Raw genomic sequence first — 27,994 nt, forward strand, 5'->3', positions numbered from 1 at the left:
CCAAGCTACAAAAAATAGAAATATTTTATTTTAAATTACAGTCCACAAAGAAAAACACATTTATACTACATATAAGTATAATAACTAAACATTGAAGAACATATCCCAGTTTAAATAATTCCACATGATGGAATAAAAGTGATACGAGAAACAAAAACAGGAGTTTCTGGCCAAATTCATCGAAACCAGACCTCAAGAGTACGAATGAGCAGGTCCGTGAGTGGTGCAGACCTGCGTGTGTGCATGCCGCTGGATGTAAACGCACATGTTTGTCGCTCACTTGAAGTGAATGATCTCCTGAGTGGCAAGTCTGATGAGCTGGTTGAAGTCAAACTGGATGTATTTCCTCCAGTAGCGTCTGTCCCTGCCGTAGATTTGAGCAGGATAACAAGGACTGGCTGAAAACACAGATTAGTTTTCACCGATGGTATATGCAAAGTCCTTAAAAGTAGAAAGGTATAATATGTAACATGTTCGCATTAAAATGTCTGAAAGTTCATTTTAGATCTGGGTCGTTTTTTAACTATATATTTTTACCGAATGAAGGATTTTAGTAATTGGACGTCTGCATATTAAGCCATCAGAGAAACAAGCTGAGCAAGCGTTATTTTGTACCAGTTTTAAAATCACCAGTAAAAAACTCCTGAACGACGAACACTGTAGGAATCCTAACCTGGGAGAAGCTGACTGCAATGAAAGAATCCCAAGATCCCACGCTACTTCACCAAACTCCATCTTTTGTTATTGTTTTGATAAGCTAACAACTTTGTGAACTTTGTGCCAGGCTCAGATTGTTGAAAATGTTTAGTTTATTGACATTCTTATTAGTTTATAAAAATACAAGATAGTCCTGAACTTATTCAGTCCCTTGTGTTTATACAGTCATATACTTGTGAGCGTCTCCTGAACGGTGGACAAATGTGGCTCACAACGTATTCATTGATCCTTTAACACCCTCTAGAGGTTAAGAAGCCTTTTGGTCCTTTTCATTGGATAACCAGCCATTTGTAATTGGAGTTTTTTAGAAGTGGACTTGTTTCATTAGAGTAAACTACATGGTTTATAAGCTATGTTTGGAAATATCTCAATTCTGCACTCTGCATTAACCTCTAACGATCTAGATAAACCTTCATAGTGAAATCTGTGATCACCTAACTTAAGGCCCTGTCACACATATCCGTATATATATATATATATATATATATATATATATATATATATATATATATATATATATATATATAGATATAGATATATATAGATATATATATATAGATATATATATATATATAGATATAGATATAGATATATATTTTCGGATCGGAAAAGTGAACATATACAGATACGCATGTCTAACCTATTGATAGCGCATCACTTACTCATACAAAATGTATCAGACGAATGCCCAACGAATGCATAAGGTATACAAAAATATGGCGTATACAAAATATCGGCAACACGCTGGTTTACGTTGATATAAGGTAAGGTATAAGTAGTATATATATGTACTACAGTACAGCTAGCGTTCAGCTAGCGTTTTGGGAGCTTATTGAGGTTTGAATATAGTATATAGGGTCCCTGTGAGTAGCTCATCCTCACTTCTTCACAGCACGTCTTGATGAATACATCAACCCATCATCAGAGAGCATGGAGGATGCTGAGAGGCTGCGACAAGAGTACATTCTGTTCTCCAGCATCAGCATGACGTGAACCAGATGGCACTTTTCCAGCTCCGTTGGCCAGACGCTCTGATACGTTTTAAATAAGTAAGTGATACGCTATCAATGTTTGACATACGTATAATAATTTGTTATGTTATAATTCATATATGTTATGTATGCGTCAGCTACAGCACCGCTGTGGAAAGGTTGGACGTATTTGGACTCTGACAAATTGTGAGCTACTTTTCATATACGCCGGCATGTTTCTGCCATACAGAACTGTGTGACAGGGCCGTGTGTCTGGCGTGTTCGGCGTATCGTCTGCGTCCTTCGAACGATCACAACTTACCCTTAATTTATATCAATGTATTGCCGATATTTCGTATACGGCAGCATACGTTTCTACAATACGGATATCTGTGACAGGGCCTTTACATACTTTATTGGAACAACATCTGATTTATGTGTGTGTGTGTGTGTGTGTGTGTGTGTGTGTGTGTGTGTGTGTGTGTGTGTGTGTGTGTGTGTGTGTGTGTGTGTGTGTGTGTGTGTGCTTACCTATGCCATGGAAGATTCTAGCAACAGCTCTGCCAGAAAACTTCTCATCACTTCGGTTGGAAAGAAAACTCCTGATGTCCGCTCTGATCTGATTCTCCCAGTCTAACAACTACAAACACACACACAAGTAAACTACAACATCCAGAACATTTTAACACACAAATTCATCTAATCACTCCTGATAACTGTCCTGTGTGTTTTACCCTATATTTGTCCAGCTCCTCGATGTCCACTGGTGCGAGCAGGTGGCCTCGCTCTCGCCTCTTGTCGAAGTACTCAGACAGGAGGTCTTTCAGCCTCAGACTGCGACTCTCATCCAAATCGTCGACACAGGACGACACGCTCTGGAACGAGACACTGCAACACAACGCACACACAGTTACACACAGAAGGTAGAAGATTTCATAGCAACTTTTATAAACAAGTTATTATTATCGAACAACAAATTCACAAATAATCTCGAGCATTAATTCATTATAAATTAAGTGACAAGTGATACGGGATGGATTGGGTTTAAAGAATCAACAACAAATGATCATCGTTGATCACAAACTCAAATATTATTGTCATTTACTTCTGGGACTTGTGATAGATATAATGACTAATGTCTATTATGTGCAGACCCTTTTACCTGCCTAGAGAGCTGACAGGGGTGATAATCAACACTGTGTATATCCCACCTGATGCTAACGCTAGCATTGCACTTGACCACCTCCAGAGCTTAATAAATAAACAACAGAGGTCCCATCCTGACGGAGTTCATATTGTAGCTGGAGACTTCAACCAAAAATGTGCTTCCTAAATTTGTACAATATGTACAATGTACCACCAGAGGAAAGAACACACTGGACCGGGTGTATTCTAACCTGAAGCATGCTTACAGAGCAGTACCACTCCCCCATTTAGGACTATCTGACCACCTCTCACTGCTTCTCATCCCAGCTTACACCCCCCTAAGAAGTAACACCAAGCCGGTGGTTAAATATATCAGAACCTGGCCCGAGGAGGCTCTCTCACAACTGCAAGACTGCTTCGAACAGACAGACTCGGAGGAACACACAGAGGCTGTCTTATCGTACATCAAGTTCTGCACAGACACAGTAACTGTGGAAAAACGGGTCCACCCAAACCAAAAACCATGGATGACAAGAGCGGTGCGGTCTCTACTGAGTTCCCGTGACACAGCCTTCAGGTCGGGGGATGCAGCCCAGTACAGCATGGCAAGGCATGGCAGGCGACCCTGAGGAGAGGCATCAAGGCTGCGAAGGAGGACTACAAGGGGAAAGTGGAGGAGAATCTCGACTAGACTCACTACTAGAGCTGACGCCCACCTTCCAGAGGAACTAAACCACTTCTTTGCCCACTTTGAGGCTAGCAGACCCCCCCCCACTTTTCTACTCTGCCCCTGTCCCTGCATACCACCAGCTCCATACCACCTCCCACCTTTAAAGAACATCAGGTGAAGCAGACGCTGAGGTCTGTGAATCCTGGTAAAGCCGCAGGACCCGATGGAGTACTCGGCAAAGTACTCAAAGCTTGTGCTGACCAGCTTTCAGGGGCCCTGACCAGGATATTCAACCTGTCCCTGTCGGCTACCATCATTCCTGTCCCCAAAAAGACACCAGTCAGAGACCTCAACGACTTCAGGCCCATAGCCCTAACATCGACGGTGATGAAATGTTTCGAAAGACTGATAGCCGACTACATCAAAGCCAGCCTCCCACCCTCCCTCGACCCTCATCAGTTTGCTTACAGAGCTAACAGATCCACGGATGATGCCATCGCCACGGTCCTTCACACAGCTGTGAGCCACCTAGAAGTCCCAGGGAACTACATCAGGATGATGTTTGTCGATTTTAGCTCAGCTTTTAACACCATCATACCTGACATACTAGTGGAAAAACTGCCAAGCCTAGGTTTCCCCCCCCATCATCTGCGCCTGGATAAACAATTTCCTAACAGACCGTCCAAGAAAAACAGTGAAAATAGGCCCTTATTGCTCCTCCACCCGCATCCTCAGCACTGGCTCCCCGCAGGGCTGCGTGCTGAGCCCTCTACTCTACACACTCTACACACGACTGCTCTCCCATTCACCCCTCCAACTCCATTATAAAATTTGCAGATGACACCACTGTAGTCGGCCAAATATATAAGGGAGACGACGAGTCGGCATACAGAGACGAGATCCTGAAGCTGTCTGCGTGGTGATCAGCGAACAACCTACATCTGAACACAAGCAAAACAAAACAAATCATCATAGACTTCAGAAAACACCGTCCAGAACTGGACACACCACTGCAGCAGTTAAGAAGGCCCAGCAGCGACTACACTTCCTGAGGGTGCTACGGAGGAACAGACTGAACAAGAAGCTGCTGGTCCTTCTACCGGGCGACCATCGAGAGCGTGCTGTCATACTCCATCTCTGTGTGGTATGCTGGATGTTCAGCGTCGGACAAGAAAGCCCTGCAGAGAGTGATTAGGATGGCAGAGAAGACCGTTGGCTGCCCCCTGCCTTCTCTGGAACACATCTCCACCTCCCGCTGCCTCAGCAGAGCAAACAAAATAATAAAGGACAGCTCTCACCCAGGTCACAGACTGTTCCCTCTCCTGCCTTCTGTTTCTACCCCTAGACCGTCAGGCTGCTTAACCACCACACCTAATGCAATAACCATAACCATCTTCACACACATACACACTCTGATTGCACTTTTAAAAAGTGATCTTTAACTCACATCTCCGGCGGAGCTTTTCAGCCATCCCTGTGGAGGTTGGGGGCATTGAACTTGAGTGGGCGATGTTCAAAACCTCTATTGCTGAAGCTGCGGTGATGAGCTGTGGTCTCAAGGTCTTAGGTGCCTCAAGGGGCGTTAACCCTCGAACACCGTGGTGGACCCCGGTGGTCAGGGTAGCCGTCCGACTGAAGAAGGAGTCCTTCCGGGTTATGTTATCCGGGAGGACTCCGGAAACAGTTGCAGGGTATCGAAGGACTAGAAGGGCGGCAGCTTCTGCCGTGTCAGAGGCAAAGCAGCGGGTGTGGGAGAAGTTCGGAGAAGCTATGGAGAAGGACTTTCGGTCGGCACCAAGGTGCTTCTGGAAAACCATCCGGCACCTCAGGAGGGGGAAGCGAGGAACCATCCAAGCTGTGTACAGCAAGGGTGGGACCCTGCTGACTTCAACTGAGAAGGTTATCGGCCACTGGAAGGAGCACTTTGAGGAACTCCTGAATCCGACTAACACGCCCTCTATGGTTGAGGCAGAGCTGGAAGCTGATGGGGGATCATCGTCAATTTCCCTGATGGAAGTCACTGAGGTAGTCAAACAACTCCACAGTGGCAAAGCCGCAGGGGTTGATGAGATCCGTCCAGAAATGCTGAAGGCTTTGGGTGTTGAGGGGCTGTCTTGGTTGACACGCCTCGTCAACATTGCGTGGAAGTCTGGGACAGTGCCTAGGGGTTGGCAGACCGGGGTGGTGGTTCCCCTATTTAAAAAGGGGGACCAGAGAGTGTGTGCCAACTACAGGGGTATCACACTTCTCAGCCTCCCTGGTAAAGTCTACTCCAAGGTACTGGAAAGGAGGGTTCGGCCGGTAGTCGAACCTCTGATTGAAGAGGAACAATGCGGATTCCGTCCTGGTCGTGGAACAACAGACCAACTCTTTACTCTTGCAAGGATCCTGGAGGGGGCCTGGGAGTACGCCCATCCGGTCTACATGTGTTTTGTGGATCTGGAGAAGGCGTATGACCGGGTCCCCTGGGTGATACTGTGGGAGGTGCTGCGGGAGTATGGGGTGAGGGGGGTCACTTTTGAGGGCCATCCAATCCCTGTACGCCCAAAGCGAGAGTTGTGTCCGGATACTCGGCAGTAAGTCGGACTCTTTTCCCGTAAATGTTGGCCTCCGCCAGGGCTGCGCTTTATCACCAATCCTGTTCGTGATTTTCATGGATAGGATATCGAGGCGTAGTCGTGGAGGAGAGGGGTTGCAGTTCGGTGACCTGAGGATCTCATCGCTGCTCTTTGCAGATGATGTGGTCCTTATGGCATCATCAGTCTGTGACCTTCAACAGTCACTGGATCGGTTCGCAGCCGAGTGTGCAGCGGTTGGGATGAGGATCAGCACCTCCAAATCTGAGGCCATGGCTCTCATCAGGAAACCGGTGGATTGCCTACTCCGGATAGGGAATGAGTCCTTACCCCAAGTGAAGGAGTTCAAGTACCTTGGGGTCTTGTTCGCGAGTGAGGGGACAATGGAGCGAGAGATTGGCCGGAGAATCGGAGCAGCGGGGGCGGTATTACAGTCACTTTACCGCACCGTTGTGACGAAAAGAGAGCTGAGCCAGAAGGCAAAGCTCTCAATATACCGGTCGATCTTCGTTCCTACCCTCACCTATGGTCATGAAGGCTGGGTCATGACCGAAAGAACGAGATCACGGGTACAAGCGACCGAAATGGGTTTTCTCAGACGGGTGGCTTGCGTCTCCCTTAGAGATAGGGTGAGAAGCTCAGCCATCCGTGAGAGACTCGGAGTAGAGCCGCTGCTCTTTTTCGTTGAAAGGAGCCAGTTGAGGTGGTTCGGGCATCTAGTAAGGATGCCACCTGGGCGCCTCCCTAGGGAGGTGTTCCAGGCACGTCCAGCTGGGAGGAGACCCCGGGGAAGACCCAGGACTCGGTGGAGAGATTATATCTCCTCACTGGCCTGGGAACGCCTCAGGATCCCCCAGTCGGAGCTGGAGGATGTGGCCCGGAGAAGGGAAGATTGGGGTTCCTTACTGGAGCTGCTGCCCCCGCGACCCGATCCCGGATAAGCGGTAGACGATGGATGGATGGATGGATGGATGGATGGATGGGACAGAGTGGCACTCTGAATCTCGTTGTACTTTTTGTATAATGACAATAAAAGGCTTGAACTTAACCGACTTGTTGATGTGGTCAGTTGCAACAATAGAGGAACAAGGCAGGCAAATAATACGAGGAGGAAGGAGGAACAATTTATCTTTCAGCAGTCTAAAAAAACATTGCTAGGTTTCTATAATACATTTACCTGGAGGGTAAAAAAACAGCTTTACAGTATGCGTGTACCTTTTGAAGGCCTTAAAGGAGGCAGTCAGCTGGTAGAGCTGCGTTCTCTCCTGGTTCTGCACTCGATTATAGAGGAACTGACAAACTCTGTCCATCTCCTCGTCGCTGAGGTCGCCAAAGGATCGGAAGTAGAACGATATGGAGGACAATTCCACGTGGACACCGCTACGTCCACCAACTGAAACATTCAACAGTGACATATTTTTACTGCTCTCAGTCTTGCGTTGTAAGAGATTTGAATTCTCCAAACCAAAATCTACCCCAGCGGGATGAAATATGTCAGACCCAAACCACATTTAACCCAAACATTGTTTATTAGTGCTTTATACATACCAGTGGACCACTGCAGCTGTCTGAGTCCTCTCTTCACGAGAGATAGCTGCCATCCCATAGTGTCCGCAACCTCAACGACATCAAACTCCAGCTGATCACACGTCTCCACCCGCTCGCCCGCCATCCTCCTTCTGGCCAACACCACAGCAATCGGAGGGCAACTGTGGAACATTAAAAAGAAAGTAAATAAATTAAAATAAAAATGATCAAATATAGCACAGTATGTCTTAGTCATTTCTAATATCTAATGACAAACATTAAATGATCCTAAAGAATGACAGACATTTCATACATTTTAGTGATTTTCTGGAGCTGTCTTGGTCCGTCATAGCAGGCGACTTTGCACACAGACAACGTGGGGTGGAGAAGTTCGACAAAGCGCTGAGGATGCAGCTCCAGATAGCAGAGCAGCGTCTCTATACCTGAAATACACAAAGAAAGACAGAGAGAGGGAATTTTCAAGAGTTAGGTTTTGTTCCATCTTTTTTCTAGTGTTTCTTCTATTTCTCCTTTTTTTGTTTTACTGGATTTCGTGCACTTGGAGCATAATAGCCGCCACATTTAACTTCTGAATGTATTCCATGAACAAGTCTTTTCATCAAAACATCTGTTTTTGTTTAGATTTATTAATTCATGAACATGCCCTTGTGTGCGTTTCCACTTGCCTTCCTCTGTGATGTCCAGAGCCTCCACATTTTCTTGGATGGGAATCGCTCTCTCGTGAGTGTGACAGATTCTCTCTCTGGGCCAATCACTGCTCTCCTCTTCCTGGTCCCTTAGCCAATCTCCGTCTCCTTTCGCCTTCACGTCCTTGTGCTTCATCGAACCGTCAGCTTCTTCGTGTTCTACTGTTGGATCCTCTTTCTTCTCCAACTCCTTTTTCTTTCCTTCCTCTGCATCGTGTTGAAGGTGTAGCTCCGTTGCATCGGGACGTGACGACTCCTGGCAGGGAAAACAAAGACACATCATTCACTCATTTTGTCCAAAGTTCTAAATAAAAAATAACAAAAAATAACTCTTCAATTTATTTGTTTAAGCATTTTATATATATTTCATTGGGTGAAAGAGTGAAGAAAAAAAACAGTTAAAATCAAGTCCTTTTTTGTGTTATTTACCTGCGCAGTCAACAGCACTGGTTCGTCTGTATGTTCTGTGTCCTGCTGAGTGGGAGGGTTCAGATTCTCCAGATCACACATATCCATCATTTCCAGCATCTCCGCATCTTCAATGTCCTTTAAACACAGACAGTTTTTACTTAGTGGAAAGTATCAGTTTTCTTGTATTTAGACAGACAGACAGACAGACACACACACACACACACACACACACACACACACACACACACAAGTAAAATTACCTTTACAAGTTCCTGTTGTTTCTGGTGTATTTGTTTACATTTGCATGGAGGGAAAACTTTCTGCACCAGTTTCTTTACTGTGTAGTAGTCCACCGTGTCCGCATAGATATGACGACGGAGCTCATGGAGGTCCCCACCCTTCACACACAAACACAAAATTAATGATTATGATTCAAATACACTGTGTCGGTGACAGCACCCGAGAGCCACACAGATAGTTATAGTCTTACCTCAGGGTTCAGAAAGAGGTGACAGTGTGCTGGTTCTCCGTCTCTTCCTGCCCTCCCAATCTCTTGAACGTAGCTCTCAAAACTCTGAAAAAACATTCTTCAGTGAGGAAATATTGATAAAGACAAGACTTTTGGGCCCTGAGCTTTGTTTTTTGTTGTAATATCTGGCTTTCAGATCAGATGGAATCTATCTGACTAAAGTACCTTTTGTATATATTCACTTTTTTTCTGATATTTTGAATTTTCACCATAAAAAAAAAAAAAAAAAAAACCTTGATACAGTTGCAGATTACATTTAAAAGTTGCAATGTGATTACATATGAAGAGCTTTAGATCACAACCCACCTTAGGCATGTTGTAGTGGATAATACCGCGGACGTCAGATTTATCGAGGCCCATGCCAAACGCCACAGTGGCCACCACGATTCTGAGCTCCCCGCACATGAAGTTGTTCTGGACACGACGACGCTCTGATGCTGACAAGCCGGCGTGGTACGACTCCGCCTGCCATTTCAGCGGTTTACGAATCTTCTTCCTTGCTAAATGTAGAAACACAGGATAGTAGACAGAGACACGGAGTCAAAGAGAGAGAATTACAAGGGGAACTGCTTTTTGAGGAATCTAAAACTGATGTAGTAATTCTACATTTCACCCCTTCCCCTCCTGTGTTCCTCTCTACTTCAGTGACAAATAATTAATTAATCAAAAATATGAATTATTCCATCCTTACCCAGATCTTTCTTTCTTTGTCCTGCAGGGTTGATTTGGGCCACACTGCTGCTGTTGCCTTGTTTGTTTTCTTTCACGAGCACTCCCTGCAGAAAGGTCCTGAGCAGCGCCGCCACACGAGTCGTCTCCTCTCTTCTGGTGCAGTAGACGATGATGGAGTCCAGACAACCAAAACGATAACCTTTCAACAAGGACACCAACGCCTTAATGGATAAAGACAGGAGAGACAGAGAAATATTAAGAGAAAGTTGCAAATATTTATAGACGGACACAAGGCAAATGGCGTCTGTGGATATTGGACAACTATACATTTTCCTCCTCTGACTATGTATATTTTGCCTTGCATTTCTCAGGGACTCAGAGAAACATGTTACTCGTCACACCTGATCTTTTTCTCTATCCATGGACACAGACAGAACGAGGTTAGGAGGCACTGCTGCAGATCGAACTGCAATGCCATCTTCATCAGTGATGTCCAGATGTCGTGCGATGTCCAGAGCAGTGGACAGTGTGGCCGTAGCAGTGAGTCCCAACAAGCACTGCACTCCCAAACGCTCCCTTAGTACCTACAAACACACATACATCATATCGTTTCTGTGGCACTTTGCCATCACATATAAAAGATGTTTGAGTGTGATTGGCTGCGGATAGACAAACAATGGTGCTCAAGATTGTATCATCATCATCATCATCATCATCATCATCAGGAGAAACACTATTGATCAGAAAACTACTCAACTCAATTTGAGATCTAAATGTATAAATATTCAACAAAATGAGCAGTTTGATGTTAAAGCTCAGAGATGCAAACGAAATGAAGATTATCCTGATTTATGAAAGCTATATTTTTCCTAATCTTTAACATTGGTTTCAAGTGATTAAATCTTATTTTAAAGACAACTGCCGTTTAACCTTTGAAAGCCAGTCGGTATCCTTTGTTCTCTTTACTCACATGATGCTCTTTGAGGAATGCTCACTTACTGTAAGCGCTGTTGCTTTGAATTGTGCTGAAATAATTATTATTATTGGTTTATTTGCTGACCCTAAAACATCAGTACTATTAATATAACAATGTTAAATATTCATCACAATAAAATTCCATGCATTCTCATCCAATGTTCAGATGTTGTTTTCCCTCAAATTAACTTAAGAAGGTTCAAGACGAACACCATCATTAACCCACCTTACAGAGTCTCAGGTAACACGGTCTGAAGTTGTGCGACCACTCGGAGACACAATGAGCTTCGTCTATACAGGCGAAGGCCACAGGAGGGAGCTCCTGAGCAGAGGGCAGACACCCTAAACCTGAACCGCCTCCACCAACCAGAGCCTCCGGAGAGAGCAGCAACACACACACCTCGCCTGACTTCACCTGGAGAAACAGAGGAAGGAGAGCACATATTATGGGCTGAGACAGGGTGCAAAAACTTATTTTTTTGTCCATGTGCCAAATGTCTAGTGGATGTTCAAATTCCACCAGCCACTCAATAGATTACCGCTGGATTATTTTGCTCGTAAACCACTTGCATATTTTACCAGCACTTGGCTGGTAGGTTCAATAGTTGGTTTAAACTGCATTACCTTACTATCAAAATACCTCAGTACAGTTTACAAAAAAAGAAAAGGGGAATGGCTTTTGATTCTGGATTATAAATTTGGTATAATTTAGTGTTCTCCTTGAGACACGCAGGAAGATGTTGAGGTTTAAAATCTACAATTGTAGTGGATCCTACAACCCTGAAGACTTGCTGCTCTTGTGTCTGTTACTTATGTATGGTTTATTTGATAGGGAAAGATACTATATATATATATATATATATATATATATATATATATATATATATATATATATATATATATATATATATATATATATATATATATATATATATATATATATATATATATATATATATATATATACACATATACACACTGAAACTGCTTTCATAACGTTTATAGTTTATAAAACCTGTCCCGAGGGCTTTTATAACAGTGAGGTAAAAAGAAATGCTTAGATACAATAAAGTCATAAGTCATATGATTGTAACACGTAATGTTCCCACCTTTCATGCTGTGTTGAGGAATCTTATGTACAAATATAATCATAATGACCTTACCCGAGCCTACACAGTGACAAAAGCTATTCCTCTTGTTTTTGGAAACATTGGAACAAATGTCTGTACGTGCAATGATTTCCTCACCTTGTTGTTGTCCTTGTATTGCATTTATTTTCATAAAAATAAAGTGATAATTAAATAAAGCTCACATTGAAAACATTACAGTTAAAAACTAGACACGAGTACAGCTTTGTTGCCAAATGATCCAGGAGCCAGAAATCTCTTAAAAGTGGTGAAGTTTGCAGCAAATGTCTAGTTAGTAGGTTCCGGACTTTGTTCCCTTCACAGAGAAAGCTCCGAGCAAAAGATGTTTTTCAGAATGGAACATTACGATTTCCACGTACCTTTTCTATCGCAGCTTCTCTCTGTTTCATCGTCATGTTGGAGTGGATACAGGCTGCCTTCAGATTGGCTGGCAGGCCAGACAGCTACACACACACACACACACACACACACACACACACACACACACACACACACACACACACACACACACACACACACACACACACACACACACACACCAAAATGTGTTATCGGCATTACTGCTGGCTGATTTCTTAACGTGTAGTGTGTGTGTGTGTGTGTGTGTGTGTGTGTGTGTGTGCTCTTACCTGGTCATCCATTAGTGAGACTAGAGGTGAAATGACCAAAGTGATGCTCTTTGATCGCTTGGCGTAGAGGTAGGCTGGGAGCTGATAGCACAATGATTTACCCATTCCTGTTGATAACACTACGAGGGTCGAGAGACCTGGAGGAAAAGAGAAAGACGCATGGTTACAGAGATTAGAGATGTACAGATGTGTATTCTCATATCTTATATTATGTGTGTACTGTACATACCTGACAGGATCCTCATGATGGCTTCCACTTGTCCTGGTCTAAATGACTGATAGCCGAGTTCTTTCAGAGCTGCATAAACCTCAGCGGGTGTTTCTAAACAGACACAAATAAAATGTAAACTTTTGAGCAAATGTAATGCGTGTCTATTTTTTTTATTATGTTGTATTTAATTATAAGGAACACAGTAAGTGTTTACCCTGGACTTTCCCGTCATCGTTGACAGGATAAAGTGGTTCCATTGGTGGTGGAGCAGTGGGGCGCTCATAGTCAGGACGAATCACATTCAGCAACACTTCGTCTTTATTGTTGCCGTCCCCCTGCTTATCTTGGTGCGGCTGATCCTCTGCGGTACTGGGAGTCGCCCCTAGAACACAGAAACACAGAAACACATGACAAACCAACACAAAAACACCTGAATACTGAAACCAACATTTGTGATCTGAATGGCAAAAGTTGTCTTGATTTCTGCCGCTAAATTAAGACTTAATAAAAACTTCATCTAAAAGATATTGTATTTAGTTGAAACTAAAGTGATTAAAAATCACTCAAATATTAATGAATGCATGTATGATTTTTGGTGGTTAAAGTAAATCCTCCATGTGCTCCGTCTCAAGACAAGGTAGACGAATTGTGTTGAAATATTGTTTACATTAGCAACAATTTTATATTAATGCACAGCAATTATTACACGGCTTGGTTGAATACTTGATGATTGGTCAACTCCGACAATCGTCTTCATCGTCTGTTATTTGTGTATAGCAGAGTGTTGCTGCGTATATCAGACGTTCTGAAGTACTTACAGCAGGACAAAAACTCCAATATTCAGAACCGACACGATCACAAGAACAGAGTGAGTTGAGCAGAGTGACAGTAAGTTTGAGAGGCGTACCCAGCGGCTGAGGTTGCAGTGTGCCTGTTGCCCTGGCAACCTCCTCCAGTGTGGGAAGTACAAACGGCTCCTCCTCAGCGGGCTGGTCCTCAGTGACAGGAGTGGGAGGGGCTGGAAAACAGAGTTTGGAGGCATTTGTTGTTTATCGAGACAAACGTCAACAGTTCAGAGGTGATATTTACAGTCTTGTGTAAAACGGCTGCATCTTTCGTCACTCGGTCGTGGTGTGTTCAGGCTCAGCTCATGTGCATTTAAGACTCTGATAAAGTTATCAGTATGGTTTAGTTAATAATAGTTCAAGCCTCAGTAATGAATAAATATATTTCAGGAAAACGTTATGTCTTATTGAAACGGACTTAAATCGGTATCATTCGTTTTTTGTCAAACAAGCACATTCTTTATTTGTAATACCTGGTCCCTTGCAGTTCATGGCCCAGTGTCCGGTCCCTCCACACTTGTAGCAGGTGTCACCCTGCCGGCTGAGCCCCCCTCTGAAACCACCCCCTCTGAAACCACCCCCTCTGAAACCACCCCCCCCTTCCTCTGCTAAAAAACCCATTTCCACCAAAGCGTTCGCCTTTCAGCTGGAACTTCTCCATGTATATCTGAAAGACACACAGTAGATTTGTAACAGTCAAACACAACACAAACATTTGTGTAACTCCGGATACATATCGTATTACGATAAGTCAAGTGAAACTGTATGTATGGTTCTGTGACAAAGGCACAGAAATACATCAGTTCTTCACAAGGATATTGCAGACAGGTTTAGCACATTTAGTCTTATTTTCAATTAGCGAGAAACAAAGCTGACTTATGAGATTTGACAAGCAATCACACAGCAAACAAGTGCGTGATATAATTTAGTTTCTTAACCTTAAACACTTCCCTATCACACACTGAGTTAGCAGGCAGGAAGTTCAGTTTTACCTTTAATGCTTTGATTATACGACACACACACAAAACGCACCTGTTTGCGTAGCCCGGCTCCTCTGAGTGCGTATCCTTTGACATGAGATTTCTTCTTCAGATTTATCTTCACAAAGTTACCCTCTGCGCCTTTCATGCCTCTGTAAAAATTAAGAATTGTTTGTACACAGAAAACAGATGGAGATGTTTCAACACCATTTTGCAGCAGGACGTGTTTGGTCTTACTTGGCTTTGACCGGCTGAGTGCGATGCATTCTCCGAGCTTTATAGTCCTCCTCTATTTCTCCTAACAAGTTCTCCTGAGGAACCTTGACAGGACAATACTGTATTTAGCTCATTTGCTCATTATCAACAGTATGCAGAGATGAATAGGAATTGACTTACTTTTTTTGGTTCCTTGTTTTTTTCCTCTTCTTCTGCTTCTTCATCGTCATCTCTCTTTTTCTTGGCTCTCTTTTTCTTCCCTCCTTCTTGAGCTGTGCTGGAGCTAACATCAGAGCTCTCATCTTTCTGTTTGCCATTCCTACGTCTCTTCTTCACTCCTCCATCCTCTGTCGTCTCTCCATCCATGTTCTCTCCCTCTCTCTGCCTTTTCCTCCCCTTCTTCTTTGTACCTTTGGATTTGTTGCTAACCTCATTGTCGTCTTCTGGCGTTAACGATGGCGTCAGTGCTCTTTCCATCTCCTCACCTGCCTTCTCTTTTACTCTCCCTATTCCTCTGCTTTTTCCAGTGTGTTGTTTCGCTGCACTATCGCCGACTGTTCTGTCACTAGTAATGCTCTTAAGCCCCTCATTGTTTCCCAAGGCTCTGGCATCTCTTTTTTCTCCCTCTATATCTTTTTCATCTCCTTGTATTTTCACTTCTGTTTCTCTCCCCACTTCTGCCTCTTCTCTTTTCTCCAGGACGATCTCCTGGTTTCCTGCTCCAGGCTTCACCTCAGCTCCCATCTCTCCAAAAACCTGACACCTCTCTAGCCACTTCTTGTCAACAAAACTCAGTCTGCTGGCAGGAGAGGACTTTCCTCCAATGCCTCTACCTCCCATTCCTCCTCTGAAACCTCCAAGAACCTGAGGGCTTCCCCTCAAGCTAATCAAAGTTCCAACACCTGCCTCATCAATACCCTTATGTGGAGTTCTTAAAGTTTCAACAGTTTCTTTTTCATCTCCTAAAGCTCCTATACTTTCATTAAATGTTCCTGTGGCTCCTACATCTGCTCTTGAAGTTCCTAAACTACGTGGAGAAGATAACGACCACAACAGGGCAGAAGATCTGGCTGGAGAGGAAGCTAGACAAGAGGCATTTTGATTTTGTGGACTAATAACTTTACTAGTACTACTCTTACTAACTAATAATACTAGTACTACTACAACTAACGGTAGCACTTGCAGGTCCTTCACAAGAATCTCTGACAGGTTCAAATGGATTATACGGCTCTTCAGAATCCACTTTCTGCGGTGTCTTTGAAGACAGGCCAGTCTTAAATCTTCTGTAAAGAAGGACACAATGACAGATAAAGCTTACAAAAAAACGTGTAAGGCCATGTTCATTACAGTGGGGGCAGTTTCAGTCATTGAGTCAGTTTTGGACCGTTGGTCAGACAAAACAACACTTCTGAAGCTGTGACTTTGGACATATTTTATGATATTTAATATTAAATTAGATTTACTTTATTGTACACCTCAGTGGAAATGTGTCTTTGACTTCTCCAAATTACAGCATTGGCACATACAACACATACACACACATAACAGTATACATAGTCAGTGCCAATGTGCAGGTAGCAGCAAATAAATTATATAAATGATAAAGACGATAAAATAACAATCTGATAATATGCTGACATTACAATACCACCTTCCATTTAATTACCTTGGTGTGAAGGGGCTGGATCCGGGGTCAGTGGAAGAGGTCTTGGCAGCGGCACCTACAGGGCTGTTTGTCTGTCCATCTTTCAAGGAGTTTAGAGGCAACCGACCAGGAAGGCCAGATTTCTTGAGTGAGACAGGTCTGTCCTGGAATATCAAATCAAAGAAATCATTGTTATTGAGACCAGTCTGTCTCCTAATCCTAGCCCAAATGTTTAAATATACAATTCTCTCTCTTACCAGAATGTGGTATGGTCAAGTTTTTTCAAAGTGTGCCTTACCTTACCGAGTGTCCCCAGGTTGTTTTTAAGCTTCAGGCCATAGTATTGGGCAGAGGCCTTAAGACTGTCTCTATCCTCAGCTGTCAGTCTGGGAGAAGATGCAGGCTGTGAACTGCGGTTCAGATGGGCACCCCAACAGTCCGCCTCCTACGTAACGATAAGCACAGAGTCACAGACCTGGGAAACAAATTGTCTTACTTGTTTATGGTTTTTGCTTTAAAAAATACACCTTACCTTCTGGGCTGTGCTGACCCCAGCTGTGGATCTGGCCTGGTCAACATGTCCGCTAGCTGCATCACTGCTGCTATTTTCTTTGGCTTGTTTCAAACTGCGGTACTCTTTATACAGCTCTGGAATTAAGACACACAATATAGCTAATATAATTCTGGCTCTAAACAGATCACATATGCTAGAGACGGATTAGATATTAGACTTCTATTATCTGTGTTGCAAGTTAAGGATCATACTCACTCCTGGTCTCCTCTGGAGCTTGATCAATGTCTTCCTGGAAATTAAAGAGCATTTTAATAGTCAAGTACTATTGGGGGGGGGGGGGGGGGGGGAACAAACTGACAACAACAATGTCTGTAGCAATGACTGGCATATCCTGTGAACAACAACAAACAGAAACATAATGAAACAACAACAATAAAAACAATACACGACACGGATATAAAATATCATGTTATTGTGAATCAAGCTTGGGGTTGACTTTGTTTGGCTGCCTGCTAAACGTTATAATGATAAGCGTTTAAATTACCTTGTTTGGTTTCCTCTGGTGGTCTTTGACAAACCCCTGCTCCCAGCTTTTCAGCTGGAGTTTCACATCGTTGTATCGATCCATGGTAACGCTTACTGGGACGATACGTCTTACTTATTTAACTAACTGTAATTCATTGCACACATAATTAGAGAATTGAGTAAATCAGGCGAAAGTTACCGTTACAGCAACACGATAGTTTGCTAAAGTTATAAGCGCGACATTATTGCTAGCATCTTTCTAGTTTATCAGCGGAAAAATTGTTTTAGTAACCGTGATTTACTTTAGTTTCTTATTGTCCAATAAAAAGTAACAGCTACTTAAACAGACAAAGAAATACATATGGAGTTAGTACTCAGTAAACATATCAGTAAACTGCATTAAAGAGCTTTCGTCCGCTGCGAGTTGTTTATGATTTTCCCGCGCCGGAAAATGACAGACCGTGTTGCCAGGTTACTTCTTGTATCCCCCGGTCTCATGAAACATAGTTTTCTGTTTGTACACGGTACTATTTCAAGGTGAAAAACTTTATTAGCGATGAGAACACGAAGACAATAGAGATAACAAAAAACAATCACAAAAGTGTGTGTAATAGCTTTGAATCTCTTGAATTTTTGATACATCCGTTTTTGTTTACACTCCCAGGAAGGGGTTGAGCCCTTTAAGGCACCACTTCCCCCACGATCATTACACATCCGCCTGTTTCTTAAAGGGAAAGTAACAAAGTGCATTTACTGATGTGACTTTTGCATGTACTGTGTAAATAGAATATACCGCTTTCAGTATTATTAAAACCACAATACACTACATATATGGAAATACAATAAAATACCAATCACACAATACACATACCACAATGCACCTTGGTCATTTACAGTTCAAATTGCAAAAAATGCTCTTATTTACTTTTAGCCAGCACTAAATTTGGTTGTAAAATATTTATAGCTGGCATTTATTGGATAACTTTTATTACTTTGCAGATCAATAAATAAATAATACAAATGCATCAATAATTATAGTCCAAAAATATAATATAGATTTTTCTGAATGGGCTCTTGTATAATGATAACTTTTACATTTGGTACTTTAAGTATATTTGGATGCCAATACTTTTGTACTTTGTACTTTTACATTACAGATCATTTAGCAGACTGCTCTTATCCAGAGCAACTTACATTGAACTAAGTACAGGGACAATCTCCCTGGAGCAACTCAAGGTTAAGTACCTTGCTCAGGGGTACTTTAGTAACATTTTGAATGAAAGACTTTTACTTGTAACAAAGTATTGCTACGTCTACTTAAGTTAAGATTTAAAGACAGTGTAATGAAAAAAACAATTTTCCAGGTTTAAATGCCCCTGAGGTTATCTTTTTGTCCGCCCATTATCAGCACGGCGTTAAACACAAAAAACCTGCATAACTCACAAGATACAATAAGAAGACGAACAGAAAATAAACTAACATTATTTTCTAAATTCAGCAACATTAAGGTTTATTGTAAGTAGATACATGATGCAGTGCGAGGACATAAATAAACACGACAACAATAGTAACAAAGAAAAACACTTTTATTATCAGGAGGGAGTGTGTATACAACTGATAACTGTGAAAGGTAAATCATACCACAAAGGTCAAGGCTCTGCTTGTGAGGATGGACATATTATACATGTTTTCATAATGACACACCATTTTATTCCAGCTGGGAAACCTCGTGGAAGTATGCACCGAGCATCTTGGTCCCCTGAATGTAGTTGATTCTGAAATTGGCAAAGATAAAACAGTGATGTGGTGATCATAGCAAGATCCTTTGTAAAAAAAAAAAAACAAAAATGTGCATCTCATTTTAATTATGACAAACAATCTCCTTCCTTTGGCCTTAAAATTATATTTATTTTCCTCAATATCACTTCTATGTGTCCATAGTGATTATTCTAGTGACAAACCTCTAAACTCCTAAAATAAACCTTTTTAACCATTCAGTTTCTAGATATTCCCCCTCTCTTCTAAACTGCATTGATTCCGGTAGAAAAGGAAATAAGGAGATGAGGTTGTGTGATGCGACATACCTGTTGAGCTTTTCATTCTGGGAGTGAGCTCCATCATCAGAGGATCCAAGAGGAAGCAGCATGACGTTACGTCCTGTGGCCTCCTGGAAGGTCAGGGTGACTGGGATGCTTCCACCTTCACGGGTGAGGTCGGGCTCCACACCAAAGACTATGGCACAGCAAGGAGGAGAAAATGGGGAAAAAATCAATAAGGACAAAGTGTAATTTATATTAAATCTTGACATTGCCTCTCATTAACAATGAGCAAATGAAGTGACAAAACAAACATTTCCTTTCACCCAAATGACAAAAACAATTCTCACTCAACCCTTTGTGGTATCAGTTTTATTTGTGGTTTGTTATCATTGGTTTCTAGCTTTAATAGAAACAAACGGGGACTAATTTCTAGCTTTGAAACAGCTGCACAGTGACTTTGGAAGACAAAAACCAAACTATCAACATGGCTAGATAACAGTGGGGGTAAGTAAGAGTATGCGTTTTGAGTCAACTGATCCTTTAAACGTATACATTTCTGTTGGTCCTGTATGACTCAGCCTCTGTACCTGTCTTCATGGCCTTTCGGCCAGCCATGTAGTGCGGGTGGTTGAAGTCAGAGACCCAGGCCTTGGCTCCATGGCCCATGTGCACTTTCAGTTTGTTGGGGCTTCCCAGTTCAGCAAACTTCTTCTCCAGATGATCGATAACCTTGATAAGGAAAAATAAAAATACGAGTGAAATCAAAACACCAAGAAGATCTTTAACAAGTTGACACATTTCTGTCAGTGGAGATCACTGACAGCTGTGCACAGCAACAAACTGGAACTGGTCTTTATTACTACTGAAATACTAATTCAGCATTCCTTTGAATACTTCCTTCATAAACTTGGATTTATGTGATGTTTTTACTGCTGACATGTTACTTGTAGTCCATTATGGGAACACTTTTTAATGTTTCTAAAACGTACCTGGTTTTTATTTCATTAGTCAACATCTATCATTTTATACATTAACACAAAAGAGTTAGCGTCACAGATTAATTGAATTGAATTAGTCCATAATGGCTTAATGCTAATTATTATATTTGTGAGAGAATAAAAATACATTATCTTGCTTAATTCTCAGCAATAGGGTGTGTTTGTTTTAATTCAACTGTGTGTGACTGGTTTCATATTTACAATAATGTTGCATTCATTTTTTATACACAAGTATTCCTTGTTTTCTCTTGGCAATAGCAGGAGAACCACATCAATCACTGATTTATTGAACAATAGATCCAGTAGCTTTTTGAACTGTTTTTGTTTTTTTAATAATAAGATCTGAACAAATGTTGACTGCTCTGTAAATCTGCTTCACTTGCAAAAATGTTGTCGTAGGGTGCAATATTCTTTCTAAAAACAGTACGACCAAGTGAGTCATCTTTGTGAGACACTAATGGACTGCAGTGGTTGGCAAAATAATCACGTTTTAAATTCCACTTGCAGAGACCTAAATATTTAGATATCTCAGGATCTACCTGCTTCTCCACAACGGTGGGGTCCATGTCGGGGACGAGGCGGATGGAGAACTTGCCGATGACCTTGCGGGGGATAACGGTCTTGGCTCCTGCTTCAGAGAAAGCTCCCTCAATACCATGAAGAGAAAGAGATGGATACCTCCAGCGGTGCATCAGGATTTTCTCCTAGGAGGTAAAAAATGAACAGTACACTTATATTATGATGAATTATCATGCAGTAATTGTAGTATTGCAGCACATTTCTATATATGAGTGATGTAAACAACAGAAATCAATGCCTTGCCTTGGTGTCATGCATCAGCTGTCCGACTCCAACGTCTTTGCAATACTCATCCAAGTCAAATTCTATGTTCTCATACTGATTTCTCTCCTCGTCTGTCACAGGGGCCACGTCGTCATTTATCCCAGGAATCAAAATCTGTCCCTTCTTGTCTAAGAGGGAGCCTGTTTAGAAAGAGACAGACACAAGGTTTAAACTCATGTTTAAAGAAACATACTATTTATTACCATTGTTTCCTCTAAAGCTGTACTCAAAATAGTTTTATGAGATTATAGTTCAATTATCAGCTTCACTTGCCCATAAGTGCGACCAGGTCGGTCATGGCTTCATGAACAGAGCCACCAAACACCCCTGAGTGTAGGTCCTTGTCACCACAATGCACCTATAGATTAAAAAAGAAAAATCGTTTTAATGTGCTTTAACAAAATGTCATTAAATACTGGAGCACATTTGTGTTAGGCTGAAAAACTGCATTACAATAGGAGTAGTTTTGGCCACAGCTTAGCTGATTACGCTATAAATTTAAAAAAGGCACCACAATCAGACTTCACCTCAACAAAGAAGTAGCAGATCCCTCTCAGACCGTAGGTGATGCAGGGTTTGGTCTTGCCGAGCCAATAGTTGTCAGAGATGCAGACATAGTCCACGTCTTTTAAGAAAGTGTCTTTCCGTGAATACACCAGTTCATCCAGGCCCTCAGATCCAGACTCCTCCATCCCCTCGAAGCAGAATTTGATGTTGATGGGAAGTTCCTGCATGGAGTTAAAACTTCATCAAAGACCTTATTGTGTTTAAAGATCAGTAGAATGAAATAACTGTTAATGTCATCTTAATGCCGAGTTGAAAAGCTCATTTGGAAAATAACTTTTATGTTGTTCCTGATCATAGAATAGATTATGGGTGAAGCCCCTTGGTTATTGTTAAACATATCCTTTGGCATTGTGATATTTTCCTGTCGCAGGGAACACTAAAGGTTAATCAAAACAACATGCAGGGGACGTGACTTGATTTAATCATTAAATGATGGCTGGATCCAGAGACCTTTGAGCTTTGACCACTTCTCTTGTTTGAAGGCTCTAAAGTGATCAACAAGCATTCACAGAATCAGCTGTGTACTTTAACACAGAGATAATTCATTTCTCAGAATGATGCAGAATCATTTTGGAAAAAGACTCCTTGTCACAGTACTAAAAACTATACTGTAAAGCAATGCAACAATATTAAGTATTATTACGATTGTACCCACATTTTTAATGCTTTAAGCATAATATAGCTCAGACGTAGTGTTGCATGTTATAATGTCCAATAATAAAGAAAAGTTATCTGAGAAATTATGCAGGAGATTGATTTGACCTGAAAGTATCATTCCATTCACCTTCAATAAATCACCACACCTCGATATATTTCCACTTCAAACAACTTCCAGTTGGTACATTCAGTTTGCGTGTTGATGTTTCCCATCAATGTTCAACCACACCCAACTTGTCAAGTTATAAATAAGCAGCCGTGGGATATTTGTTAGATAGAAGATTATCAAACCAAAACCAAAAGTTTTTTTCTCATTATTTTCACAGTGAAAAGCTCTGCAACACGATACTCAATGAAGTCTTGTAACAGGAGGTCTGGTCCTACTTCACTGACAATTTGTACTTCATTTTTTTATACTTTTCAGAAGTGTTGGTTTGTGGGAGTGTGTCGGCAGCACGGCAAACTACCCGGACTTTTCGTCTCTAACTACGGTGCCCATTGAAGGGTAAAGAAATATACCTTAAATTAGAGATTAAACTGTGCTGGTAACTTTACCTGCTGGATCTTCTGGTGGGCCTCAATGCAGTTAAACCAGGCCAACACGGGACCCTTGTCATCAGTTGAACCTCTTCCATAGAGTTTACCTGCAAAGAAAAAACAGTGTTTCAGTTTAAAGCGCTGGATCTTCATTTGATTGTAGCCTTTCAAGTTATCCTGAAATTTGTATATGTGAAAAAAAAAAAAGCTTGTATGAATGTGTGGTGTCTTGTAGGCTGGGCATGGTTACAATAACAAGAAAATCAATCATTTGTTTGCTCATTTTGAGTAACTAGCTCGTAGAACATGTAAAGTTAAGGAAACTTTCCACAAGATAAAGGAAGACCAACTCTTAAGAAACTAAACAGCCGGATAGTAAAACACGACGTTAGCAAGATCAGAGCTGAGCAGACAGGAAGGAGACAAGAGGAAGTGAATGTGGTGCTTTCTGTCAGCTGACTATCACCAGAAAGTACCTGAGACCATTTGGGTATTAGTGGCACAATTTTGAAGCATAATAGATTACAAACATAATCTGGAATTATTTTTCTGTCAAGTACAACAGCACATGAGCCGACCAGGTAAATGAATGAATGAATAGCAGATGACGACTAAATGAAAAATAGGTTTATCCAAAAAGACATACATAATAATACATTTACTGAATAAAATGCTTCACTTGAGCCTGTTTGCCTTCTGTAAAGCTGAATGTATTACTGATTCTTGTTAAATATAACAGCACGTGTTTCACTTGACCTGCGAGTCTTGCAGATAAGACATGATTAAAAGCATGACTGTACCCTGAAGCACGAGATTACTGGGCTGGACTTTGGAAATATGGAACTGTTATATGATCAAAGCTGATAGAAGTTGAAAGAGCATTTAAACAAGACGTTACATTTAATTAATGAAGTTGAAATCCTCTCCGCTCAACCAAAGAAGGAGATTGTTATTGTTATGTGATACTGAGGCTCAAATGACATGTGCAGACCTTTTAATAACTGTTTAAAATACTAAATTACAAATTTCATTGCATTCTGTAGCCTGGTTGTTGCTCAGTTAAACTACATTTCTTTCCTCAAGCCTTGTCTGCAGACATGTTGGTCATTTATTTCAGTGCAATGTGATACAATATGTCTGCCAAGCCGAAAAAGAAAGTAGTGAAATCATTACATGGAAGACTGGGAACCGAAACCCTGAAGATAACCACACCATGTCTTGTGTCTTGTGCCAAAAACAACATTCCAGTTTACGTCAATAACTTCCAACTAAAAATGTTTTCCTTTGAACTGGAAATTCTGGATCATATTGAAACAGCTTCAACAAGTTTTTGTACCAAACAGAAGCCAAAAAACTTCAGTTCTCACCATCTTTCTCCACCAGAGTGAAAGGCTCTGTATCCCAGCCATCATCAAGGTTGGCTGGCTGGACATCAAGATGGCCGTAGATACACACGGTCTTCTTTGTCGGGTCTGACCCCAAAGAACCCAGGACAATAGGCGGCAGGGGGATCTCCTCTCCAGAGGGAAGCTGCATGCACAAACATTTAGGGAAAGGTTTATGAAAGAAGAACGAGTCTGTTCAATTAAAACCATTAACAGAACCGAATAACTAAAATAGTATAGGAAGGGAAATCAATGAAAAACCAACGCATTACTGATGATGAATTCCAAACATTAACTGTTTTACACCTTCTGATTGCCGATGTCCACCATCTCCACTGTTCCCCCCAGCTTCTCAATGTCCTTGGCTGCCATCTCCATCATCTTCTTGATCTCCCCACGCTTCTCTGGCCAAGCAGACACACTCTGGACTCCCACCCAGTCTGCGAGACGCTGGGAAACAAGAAATAGTCACACACATTTTAATATCGTCTAAGATATTGTCACGCCGCTGCGATGCATGCACTTCAGGCCCGTTAACTTGGTGGTCTAATTTTGGGCCTGCCCTGCTTACACTGTGTCTCGCTCTTCTCCTCCCCTCACCCGCCCCACACACACACACACACACACACACACACACACACACACACACACACACACACACACACACACACACACACACACACACACACACACACACACACACACACACACACACACACACACACACACACACACACACACACACGCTTATAAATGACCCATGAATGTATTTATTTTGTATAGTCCCTTTGGTATTTTGTCATTTGTCTTCACTTGTCCTGTAATCACTTAATCACTCAAAAATAAAAATATCATCTGCGAAAACATGGACAAAATATTGTAGGTGTTTCATACAGGATTATTAGTTTAAGGCTTCTTGAAATGTGAGAGCGCCATACAATTTTACAACAGCTACAGTTAAAATGTCATTGAAATTGATGTGATCCAGTGGCTCAACATTTGGCACACACTAAATCAGAGTGATTGAGTTACAATGCTGCTCAGTATTCAGAATGAACACAGCCCCATTTGATCAAGTGAAGACATTTGACTGCAATCTAATCACCACAATTAGTTGAGCGTACCCATACAGTGAATACATTTACATTGAATGAATTTATCAAAACTTTACTGGAGAAGCGTTTACCTGCACATACAGATCCTGGTGTTCGTCCACATACTTGAAAATCGCCTTGAGATGAGCCATCTTTCCCAGCGACAGTTGCTGAGGGTTTAACAGGCAGAGTTGTGTGAGAGTCGACCTCCAGCCCTTGCTGTTTTATGGGAGGACAAAAACACACCCTCCTTAATACCTGCTGACTACTGCGGTATTTGTAGCTCCTGCTTTCCAGTAGTGCCAGAAGAACATGTTTCATATCAGGAAGTTGAATTGGTGATAGTTTTGTGACATTTTAGCAGCAGCTTTTTACCCTGTTACTTTGTGTATCTTGTAGTTTTTATTAACAGAAAAGCAGGCACCAAGTAGAAAATTATTAGAAACATTTCCAATTTTATCAGAAAGTTCACTTCCCTTCCACTTTAAGTTCCATGTGTGAACATTTATATCATTTAAAAATGAAGCCATACATTACTTTAATGCACGACTGTTGGTCCCAAGAGATATATGAAAATGAAATAAGTCAGAGTGCCTATTGTAGGGTTTTAAAATAAATCTTAGACGTGAGCAGTCTTTACTCTACAGCTTTAAACTGAAAAGTGTATTAGAAAGGTGTTCGTACCATTAGGAAAATGCTGACTGGGACAAAAATAAGCATCCGTGCAATAGTTAATACTTGTTTGTACACACACACACACACACACACACACACACACACACACACACCTGTCAATGTATCATTATACATCTACATGTATGCATCCATGCCAATAATTAAATACTGTAAATTGCACTTTTAAAAACCAACATTATAGCTAAAAACAGAACTTTTGAGTATCTCGTCTGACTGATCTGGCTATTAAAATGTAACTGAATCGCGTAGTTGTTCCTGTAAACAGCCTGGAGCTCAACAGATCTGTAGCTACCCGTGAAGGCAGAGACAGCTGACAGGACTGAGTGCCTTTAGCTAACCGGCTAACTAAAATATCTCCAAAAGTAGCAGTAGCTGGCAAATTTAAGGTAACACTAAATGAGACGTCGCCTTTTCCTGACACATTCTGCTCGTTTCTGAAACGCACAAAGCAGCATTAAAACTAAATATTCAGTTATGAGAACTCACTTGGTGTTTATTCCCGTACAGCTGAAGTCCACGTGACTCTTCTCACTCGACACACTCGTGTTTCCTTATGACGCCGACACGTGGCCGAAGCTTTGAAACAGTTTTAATTCTACGCACAAGAGAGAACAGACACTTCACCGTATCAGTGGACAAAGTGGCAGATTGTGTTCACGGCGCAAAGAATTGTGGGTAAGCGGCAGATGCTTCGTCATGTTCATCCATAAAGGTTCAGAAACAGTATAGAGCGGAGAGTACCCCGCTGACAAAACATTTTCTGATGAAGTGCTGATATTTTATCTAGAAAGCAATAAGTGTACAATACACTTACAAAAATTAAGGTCAGAACAGTTGTGAAATACATAGAAACTCAAGCTTTACAGTGAAAACATTTTTAAAAAATAAGTTAGGCCATTTCAAAATATAGACCACATGTTTTTAAATCTGGGCCAAAACAAAGCCAAACAGGGCAACATTTATTGAACAGGACAGACATATTGGATAATATTCAAATCGTGGTATTTGACATGCGGTTTAAAATGTTGTTAATTCAAAGCATTGGAGATTTAGTTAGTGTAGCTGAAGTTTGCATATAGGAGTTTGTCCCTTTGAAGCATCAGTGTCATTTCCCCTAACTTGAATAGACTGCATCCCTCTCAACACTTGATAAAACTACTCCTTGTATGATCAGTGTCAAAGGAACTCTGACATTCAAAGTAACTTGCAGGTACCAAGGTTCCTGGTACATGGTTGAATGCTGCGCAGTCACTGGTCAGTGTTGGCTACATGGTCAAGACCCCAAGTTCCAGCTTGCCATAGAGCAGGGGTCGGGAACCTATGGCTCGTGAGCCATATATGGCTCTTTCGATAACGCGATATGGCTCGCAGACAATTTTGAGCTGACATTTTTAACTTAACAAGTAATAAATAATTATACTGTACCATTTTAAAGTAAAACATTTAGCAGCGGATTTGTTTGTAGTTCTCCCCTCTCCTTTCCTCCGCTGTGTGTGTGTGTGTGTGTGTGGGGGGGGGGGGGTCAAACTCATTCACAGAGGGCCAACATTAAAAACTGGGACTA

At 41.7% G+C, this 27,994-nt stretch overlaps 2 protein-coding genes across 3 annotated transcripts; both read right to left on the minus strand.

Annotated features, from left to right (window-relative positions):
• On the minus strand, window positions 1-18,051 carry recql4 (RecQ helicase-like 4). The gene is given in 30 exon segments (XM_029442452.1): window positions 1-398; window positions 2,220-2,328; window positions 2,423-2,576; window positions 7,296-7,473; window positions 7,629-7,789; window positions 7,921-8,050; window positions 8,294-8,570; window positions 8,744-8,860; window positions 8,986-9,123; window positions 9,216-9,299; window positions 9,561-9,754; window positions 9,946-10,147; window positions 10,328-10,510; window positions 11,128-11,316; window positions 12,409-12,492; window positions 12,679-12,815; window positions 12,908-13,000; window positions 13,104-13,271; window positions 13,797-13,907; window positions 14,208-14,317; window positions 14,352-14,401; window positions 14,767-14,866; window positions 14,952-15,034; window positions 15,111-16,076; window positions 16,078-16,213; window positions 16,597-16,739; window positions 16,874-17,020; window positions 17,108-17,223; window positions 17,345-17,378; window positions 17,634-18,051. Coding segments are annotated over 30 exon segments (4,800 nt in total). The 5' UTR covers window positions 17,718-18,051; the 3' UTR covers window positions 1-276.
• Window positions 18,052-19,182: 1,131 nt separating this feature from the next.
• cndp2 (carnosine dipeptidase 2) lies at window positions 19,183-27,112 on the minus strand. Of its 2 annotated transcripts, none has more exons than XM_029443827.1 (12): window positions 26,917-27,112; window positions 25,827-25,904; window positions 24,947-25,090; window positions 24,623-24,785; window positions 23,274-23,362; window positions 22,022-22,222; window positions 21,768-21,852; window positions 21,474-21,634; window positions 21,191-21,355; window positions 20,241-20,382; window positions 19,699-19,846; window positions 19,183-19,389 (listed from the first exon to the last, which is right to left on the minus strand). In XM_029443827.1, exons 2-12 carry the CDS (start codon window positions 25,884-25,886, stop codon window positions 19,323-19,325), a joined length of 1,425 nt encoding a protein of 474 aa, XP_029299687.1. In that variant the 5' UTR covers window positions 25,887-25,904; window positions 26,917-27,112; the 3' UTR covers window positions 19,183-19,322. The 2 variants fall into 2 exon arrangements, with proteins under 2 accessions (XP_029299687.1, XP_029299686.1); XM_029443826.1 differs by having other exon boundaries at window positions 25,827-25,953; window positions 26,917-27,111.
• Between the last annotated feature and the right edge of the window lie 882 nt (window positions 27,113-27,994).

This window comes from Cottoperca gobio, chromosome 11 (genome assembly GCF_900634415.1).
Source record: "Cottoperca gobio chromosome 11, fCotGob3.1, whole genome shotgun sequence".
Classification (NCBI taxonomy): domain Eukaryota; kingdom Metazoa; phylum Chordata; class Actinopteri; order Perciformes; family Bovichtidae; genus Cottoperca; species Cottoperca gobio.

What these genes read in the sequence shown, in the direction of transcription:
- cndp2 (XM_029443827.1), bottom strand. Translation starts at nt 25,886, where the DNA reads ATGGCTCATCTCAAGGCGATTTTCAAGTATGTGGACGAACACCAGGAT. An exon ending in TGGACATCGGCAATCAGAAG is followed by an intron (nt 24,786 to 24,946) that starts GTGTAAAACAGT and finishes TTGTGCATGCAG; the next exon opens with CTTCCCTCTGGAGAGGAGAT. An exon ending in CCCACCAGAAGATCCAGCAG is followed by an intron (nt 22,223 to 23,273) that starts GTAAAGTTACCA and finishes AACTCCATGCAG; the next exon opens with GAACTTCCCATCAACATCAA.